Below are 8,097 nucleotides of genomic sequence, written 5' to 3'. Positions count from 1 at the left end.
TCATTTAAAATAATAGTTTTATTGATCTCTGGCATCTCGCTTTGAGCTCAGAGTCTGAGAGGCTTTTACTGTATCAAACTTTTTGCTTCTTATTTAGTGGAAATATTGATGTTGATGAGATTTTCTCCAGAATAATAACCTTTTTCAACCTTTATAGCTCCACTGTTGAAACTCTAACATTCACAAATGAAATAAAATCCAGTCCAACATCTGGTTTGAGGTGATTCCTCTGGAACCTGTTGGAGGAAAAACATCCCAACTTCAGAAGATGAGCTTTAACCTAACAGAGCTCTGTGGTTCCTCCTGTCAGTGTGAGAGTCAGGGTGAGGAGGCGCCATGTTAGGAAGAGAAGCTGCAGGATCTTCAGAACAAACAGGTCATGATGCTGGGCTACTGATTATCCCTCTGTCTGGACACAGGACCAGTAGAACCAGTTTAAAAGATAAAATGAATGGTTATATGCCAGACATGGAAAACTGGGATGCTCTCCATGCCATGATGTTCAGGATTTAGGTCTCATGGCATCTCAAGGTGTCAACATGGCAGCCAGTGGGCTGAAGGAGGAAATACAGCTTTATTTTGTAGCAGTTCAAGAGCTACCAGCTTTTATCGCTTCAAAAAAATTAATCAGCACAGAAACTCCAAAGCTCCCAAAGAAGCAGTTTAACTTTTGTCATAGTACCCAAGAATTTAAAACGACTTTCTCCCCTAACAGCTGTCTAACACTTAAATGCTGCTCTTATTAGCCGTACCTTTTATTATGTCCTTAATGAGTATCCGTAAAATTTTCAGTCAGGTTTCCTGAGGCAAAATCACACCGGAAGTAAAGATACACAAAGAATTAAAAAATGTTTAAATTAATCTCAGAAAGTTCGTAGAAAAAAAGTTAAAATTTTCTGAGCTTGAAAAGTAAAGAGAATAAATTCAGAACTTTTCCAGGAAGGAAATTTCTGGGTTTCAGACGTGAAAAACTTTTTCCCTGAGGAAACTTTAATCCCAAATTTTCCACTTTCAGAGCTCAGGAAATTTCCAGTTTTTTGTAGAATTGTTTTTAGATTAATCTCAAAATGTCTGAATATTTTGGTGGAAATTTTCTCCCTTCGTCAGATAAAAGGTTCATTTACACCTGATTACAGGTGATATTTAACCCTTTGCTGTCACTTTATAACATGCTAAATTAGTTTGTGATTTTTTAGTTTGTCTGTTTTACTTGCTCAACAATAAACAACATTTTTATGAAACTAATGATCCAAAGAGCTTCGGACTGTTGGCATCATATTACAATAAAAACAGACAATTGTTTTTCATTTTGTTGGCCAATTTTTCACCATGAAAACATTCATGAAGCAAAAGTTGATGGAGCAGAAACAGAAACTACTGTCTGTCTGTCAATAAGAGTCTGTTTTAATAACTCACCTAGTTCAATAATGATAGTAATAATCATAATGCTGCTAGTCTCTGTTGCTACATAAAGAAAATGATCTGTTGAGACGCTTTACCAGGTCGAGAAAGAGTCACACTGTTAGACAAAAGGGCCATAGTAAAGAGTTACATGTTTGATTCTGTTAGACACCAAGGTCCATTTCTCACGAAAAAGAAACGTTTTCCCAGGCCACAGAGACATGGTGTGATTTCAGGGAGTGTCTTCAGTCCATATAATCAGCTGCTGCCCTCCTCTTTCTCCTCAGACGCTACAGACTTTTTTAGAAACTCTTCTCAGATGTGATGGTTAAAGCGTCTCCTTTCAGCGATGAAAGTGAATAAAATAAGTAAAGTCTGAATGCTTTTCTTGGCTGATTTTATGCTCCGTGTGTCGATACAAATTATGATTCATCGATCGGGATTTCCATTCCCAACAGATCCCTGTGTTTTTGTTTGGCATAATTAGTGCTCATATGTTGTAGATAATATATCTTTTATCTGTTTGTGTAGTTGGTCATGTATTTCTGAAAGCTGCATATTAGAGTGATAAAAGGTACAAAACATTTTAAACAGGCAAAAATGTTAAATTTAGTTTTTTACATTTAGACTCTAAACAGTAAAGATTTGATGTGTTTAAAGAGATATTGATGGTAATGCAAACTTTCTGAAGGCATTTAAAGTTTTTCTGAAATCGCTTCAAGTTTAGATTTGTATCATCGACGTGTGAAAATGGACAGACTCTGTGGTTTAAAGTTATGCAAAACAGGTTAGTTTTACTTTGATTTATTTACTGAAATTCAAAATTTCTAAGAACTTTAGATTTTTGATCAGGTCCAAAATGGAAATGAGTTTAAATATGGAATAAAAACAAGTGAAACATGGACTATTTGAATGTGAACAAGACTAAAGAGTGAGGCCCCGTTTACACGACAACGATTTCGGGGAAAACGGAAGTTTTGTTACGTTTGTAGTGCATTTAGACGAAACCACCGAATGTTTTCTCTGACAACGGCACAGATTGAAAACGGGTTCCAGAGTGCGATGTTTCTGAAACGTACCGTTTTCCGTTGTCGTGTCAACAGAAAACGGATCTTTTCTTCCAGAGAATCTCCAGCTCATGCATAGTATGATGCAACACATAGCTGCTTCCTACAATCCACAGAAGAAGAAGAAACTACTCACAATGCTGGTGTTACTGTTTCCCATCAGATTCGGTTCCCTCAGCGTCTCTTCACCGCTCCGCACCGCCCAGGTGGCAAAATACAGGCTGCTGGTTCAGCGCTGTTATCTAGAGAACTACGGACCAGAACCAGGACCAGAACCAGGACCAGAACCAGGACCAGGACCAGAACCAGAACCAGGACCAGAACCAGGACCAGAACCAGGACCAGGACCAGGACCAGGACCAGAACCAGGACCAGAACCAGAACCAGGACCAGAACCAGGACCAGAACCAGGACCAGGACCAGGACCAGGACCAGGACCAGAACCAGGACCAGAACCAGGACCAGGACCAGAACCAGGACCAGAACCAGCCCGGCACCGACTTATTTTGGGGGGCAAAATGAATCTACGTAGCTGAACATAGACAACAACACCAGCAGCCTACAGGCTACTTGTTAGCAAGCTTAACGTGCTGTGTTGATATTAGCCAGTCATCTTTTAGCTAACATCACCTGCATCCAACAGCTTTACTCAACTCAGTCGGTTAGTTCGGGGGAAAAACTGTGCAGTTATTTAAGTTTTGCTGGTTTGCTGCCATGATTCTAACACACCTGCGCAGCAGCAGCAGCAGCAGCAGCAGCATCAGCAGCAGCTGCAGCAGCAGCAGCAGCTGCAGCAGCTGCAGCATCAGGTCTCCTTCCTGCCTCACAGCTGTAAACCCAGCGCAAGCGTCTCAGCGTTCATGTTGCGTTTGAAGGCGGCTCGGAAAAACAAGTTATGACTTGTTAGCAACGGATAAAACTGTTTTAACTGCTGAAAAAGGTAACAGAGGACACGGATATGGGACGTGCGGGAACTCCTATTGTATCAAATTGATATAGGAATAACAGACTGTTGGCCATTCCAAGGTAAAAACAATAAACAGCTTCCAGTCCGGGGCCGCTACAGACACCGTGAAAGCTCAAAGTTATCCCACTATTTCCAACTGCATGCGCCCTAATCACACAATGCGTGTTCTCTCACATCCACATGCCTTCAAGTACAACTGTTTTTTAAACACATGCGCACTTTCAAAGTTTCATAGAACCTAGCACCAACTAGGTGTAGCAGTGTGATGTTGTTACACTAGATTGTCAAGTGATGAGCTATTCCGGTGGGAACTCGTATGAGCACTGGTAGCTTTTATTTTGAAAAGACGGCAAATCCATTGCAAAACAGCGGGTAACTTCCTGTTTCAAAATTATTATTTTTATTTAAATGTGGTGTGTTGTGAATGAAAATGTGAATTGTTTTCTCTAGAAAAATTAACGGGTCAGACCATTATAGTTCATGAAAGGTTTTCCCACGCTCTCCGTCGCGCTCTTTCTGTTCGGATTCCGTGGGAGAAGGTATGAAGTTTTGTTTTCTGTGTTTAATAAGTGCATTTTAAGTATAAGTAATATGTTTTTGTAGATAATGTGCTTTGGGGCACTCAAACCTTGCTAAACAGTGCTAGAACCGTGTTGGCAGACATTTAGCTGCTCTTATACTTCATGAAACATTGCTAATGAAAATGCTACATCCATGTGCTGAAAATAGTCCTGTTCATGGTTAAACAGGCGCTGTGGAGCACTGATCAGAAAAGGCCTGTTTTGACCACTATTTTCTGCTGTTTGGATGCAGGAGCATTAAAAGTGCCTTCAGCTCAGCTGTTGTCTGGCTGTTATTTTCACAAGACAACGCAGATTCAACTACGCTACATAGGCGCAGCGAGAGCATTACACGTTTTCGATGTGCACCGTTACTGTGTAAACATGGATGGGGCCCCATCACTCCACGACAAGGGGAGCCCAGCAAAACCCCCAAGGCCGGTTCCCTCCTGCGGACCCGAACGCCTTTCATGGGGAAATCCAACGACTGCGCTCCCTTCTGGAGATGGAGAGAGCCGGAAGGTACGAAGACCACCAGAAACTGGCCCACCTGGAGGCAGAACTGGAAGAGACCAAACTCCAGTTGAAAAGACAGAAAGCTCTCAAGGAAACTTTCATTAACAAGAACAAGGAGGCAATGAGGGAACTTGAGAGAGTAGAGAAGTTCAGTGACCCAGCAGTCCTTAACGCTGCGGCCATTGCGTCAAAGGTCAACAACGACATGAAGGGCAAGAAGAAGAAGTCCTTGCAGCAAGACTTCGTGGAGCTGAAGGTGGCCCACATCCTCAGCCAGGAGTCATTTGTGGCTGAAATGCAGGCTGAGAGGAAGAAAAGTCAGACGGTCCAAGAAGAACTGGACCAAGTAAAGACTTCGTACGTGGAGCTGAACTGTAGGTACGAAGCCGATGTTTCTCTCATGAGGCAGGAGGCCGAGAAACAAAGGATTTGTGTAGAGAAGCTCAGGGAGCAACAACGGCTCCTGGAGAACATGACGGCTGAGAAGGATGACATGATTCAAACCATGTCAGAAAAGATCGATTTCCTGCAGGACCGTCAGAAACATCTGGAACAAGACCTGGAGCTGACCAAACGTTCCCACAACGATCTAATGTGCCAGTATGACAGCCAGGTTTCAGGACTACAAGCAGACATAGAAACATACCGGCAGATGGTGACCGATCAGGAAGACGCCCAGCTCAAAACAACCAATGAGAACCTTAAGCTCATTAATCATCTCAGAGCCGAGAAGGAGGAGCTCTCCCAGAAAATGCTGAGAGAGAAAACAGTCATGCTCAAGATGGAGAAGCTGCTGCTGAGTGACCTGGATCGGCTTCACGTTTCGTACGAGGAGCTGCAAGGCAGGTATGACGAAGACATCCTGGGACTACAGCAGCAGCTCCAAACATCGTCCCAGAAGCTGAGGGAGCAGGAAGCGGCTCTTTCTAACAACGACATGAAACAGAGGCTTGTGCGGGAGTTACACCACAGGTTTTCTGCCATGCTGCACCAGCAGGTAGAAAACCTGCAGCTCCTGGTCATTGAGCAGAAAAACGCTTTTCTGCAGAAGTCGGAGGAGGACGTGGCGCTGATGGACAGACTGAGGACAACTAATGCCGTCCTCCTAGAAAACTCAGCCAATGAGATTCACTTCCTGCATCAGAAGGAAAGAGAGTCTCAGGCTGAATTGGAGACTTTCACATCTTTGCACCAGGAGCTGATCAGCCGGAATGATTCTGAAGTGTCTGCAGTGAAACAGGCTGTCAAGAACCAGCAGGAGATCATCTGTGTGGAAGAGCTGGAAAAAGAAGACCTGATGCCTGAAACTCCAAGAGCCGAAGAAGAACATTTCCAACAGGAGGAAAACTTCAAGATCCATGTCAGCCAGTTCAGATCTCTGAGCCTAGAGGATTTTCCAGAGGAGGAATTCTCTGCAGAAACATGTCCAGGTTGTTCCTCTGGTCTGGAATCGGCAGAAGAAGCAGAAGAAGGAGGAGAAGAAGAAGCAGAAGAAGCAGAAGAAGCAGAGATCCCTGCAGAAACCATCCTGGAGGGTTTGGATAAAACTCAAACCCTCCAGGATGGTAAGAAGAAAAAATCCAGGAATTCTGTCTGGAAAAGAGTCAGAAACTTCTTTCGCCTGAAGAAGTAAAAAAACAACCAAAGACAGAAGAGAGTCAAGGTCAGGGTGAAGAATAATTTGGGTTATGAACGGGGCGCCGTGCGATGCTCCGTTCCCCCCGACTGCCAAAGTACAAAAAAGATCCCTTCCCAGCCCATTTGGAAAAAAACATGGGCGGCACGGTGGTGCAGCGGGTAGCGCTGCGCCTTCACAGAGAGGGTCTGTGTGGAGTTTGCATGTTCTCCCCGTGTCTGCGTGGGTTTTCTCCGGGTACTCCGGTTTCCCCCCACATCTCCCAAAACATGTGGGTCAGGTCAGTTGGTCGCTGTAAATCGCCCCCAAAAGAAACTCCAGATTGAATTAGCCCAACTTTTCCCTTTGCTGCTCCAGCGGCAGGCGGTTCGATGCCCCAGCGACACACAGCTCCACGTTTATGCCAACGTATTGATTGAAGAGTCTAAATTCTCTTGTATTCTAATGATTTCTGTTTATTTTCGCTGTACTTGTGTTTTTATGGTTTCTCCTTTAGTTTTGCCTTTCTGCTCACTTTGTGTTGAATTGCAGCTCGTTAGTTTAAATCTGTGTTTTAAAGCAGATTAGCAAAAGCATCATGCAGTGGCTTTTTCAGGGCGGCTGTGGCTCTGTGGTACAGTGGTCGTCTTGTGACCAGAGTGTTGTAAGTTCGATTCCAGCTTCCTCAGCCAGCCACATGCTGAGTTGCCCCGGGGTGGGGCACCTGGCAGCACGCTGCCCCCCGACCTGCATGTCGGCGTGTAAATGCGACTGTAGTGTGAAGCGCTTTGAGTGGTCAGTGTGTCCAGCAAGGCTCTTCACGAGTTCAGTCCATTTACCTTTGATAAATCCTGTTTTATACCAAACATAAAGCTGATTTAACACGTTTGGACCTTTTCAGTTCGGACCCTGAAGAAGCCCAAACTTGTTACATCTGGTTTGTTTGTTATAAGAAGCAAACAGGTTTTATCAAAGATTAAAGTTACTGTGTGATGTTTTAGAATAACGGATCCAAGATAAGATAACAAACCTCACAAAAAATGCAACTTAACATGAAAAACTGTAGGAAAGAGAAGAAAGAAGAAAAATCCATCAAAGTATGAAAACAGAGAATTTAATGAGAAATCATTTCTATTCAGGAAGAAATCGATTCTTAGATGAATACTTTGTAATAAATATAAAGCTTTTGGGATATGAGTCGTCTGCAGACACACACACACACACACACACACACACACACACACACACACATCCCCTCCATGGGCTGCCACCTTATCGTGGTGGTGGGGTTTGAGTGTCCCAGTGATCCTAGGAGTTGTGCTGCTGGGGCTTCATGCCTCCCAATGCAGACGGTCCAGGTGAGGAACCAGACCAAGTGCAGCCCAAAGATCCCTGATGATGAATCCGACCGTTGGAAACGGGTTCAGGATGTCAGACGGTTTAAATGATGCTTCATTCATGCAGGTTTTCAAAAGGCTCCAAAACTTAAAGTCAAACCAGATCTGCAGGGACTTTATTGTCCAATTTGCATTTTGTAGTTTGCAAGTTTAACAAACAAACCTTCAAATGATATAATGTCTTTTGAAGAAGTGACAAAACAAAAACTATTATATATATATATATATATTAGTGTCAATTAGAAATAACAAAACAAAACTTGATAGCAAAACCTTCATGTTTTTGTGAAGTTCATTTAAATCCCATTCTGGTTGGAGAAATCCTATAAAACAAATCTTACACTGCAAAAACACAAAATATTACCTCGTATTTCTGTGCAGTTTCTTGTGGAATATCTTAGTACACTTAAAAAGACTAAAATAACTTAGAAATAAATTTTAGCAAGAAGTATGAGCTTATTTTAAGTAAATATTCCCTAATATTGATGACAATATTGTCATTTTTAAGTGACGTGTCTCCATTTGGTCACCAGGTGGCGGTAGAGCGCTCCTTATGAAGAATCACCATGACAAC

General features: G+C 43.0%; 1 protein-coding gene across 1 annotated transcript; it reads left to right on the top strand.

Annotated features, from left to right (window-relative positions):
- The first annotated feature begins 3,906 nt into the window (after nucleotides 1-3,906).
- On the top strand, nucleotides 3,907-6,201 carry LOC145554646 (uncharacterized). Its single transcript, XM_081614825.1, has 2 exons — nucleotides 3,907-3,974; nucleotides 4,185-6,201. Exon 2 carries the CDS (start codon nucleotides 4,384-4,386, stop codon nucleotides 6,142-6,144), a length of 1,761 nt encoding a protein of 586 aa, XP_081470951.1. The 5' UTR covers nucleotides 3,907-3,974; nucleotides 4,185-4,383; the 3' UTR covers nucleotides 6,145-6,201.
- Nucleotides 6,202-8,097: the final 1,896 nt, after the last annotated feature.

This window comes from Poecilia reticulata, chromosome 13, assembly GCF_904066995.2.
Source record: "Poecilia reticulata chromosome 13, P_reticulata-male-v2, whole genome shotgun sequence".
Classification (NCBI taxonomy): Eukaryota; Metazoa; Chordata; class Actinopteri; order Cyprinodontiformes; family Poeciliidae; genus Poecilia; species Poecilia reticulata.
Note: the sequence above shows the minus strand (reverse complement) of the source record. Positions and strands in the feature narration are given on the sequence as shown.

Bases quoted from the DNA above. Each gene is read 5' to 3' on its own strand.
- LOC145554646 (XM_081614825.1), top strand. From the start codon at position 4,384: ATGGGGCCCCATCACTCCACGACAAGGGGAGCCCAGCAAAACCCCCAA.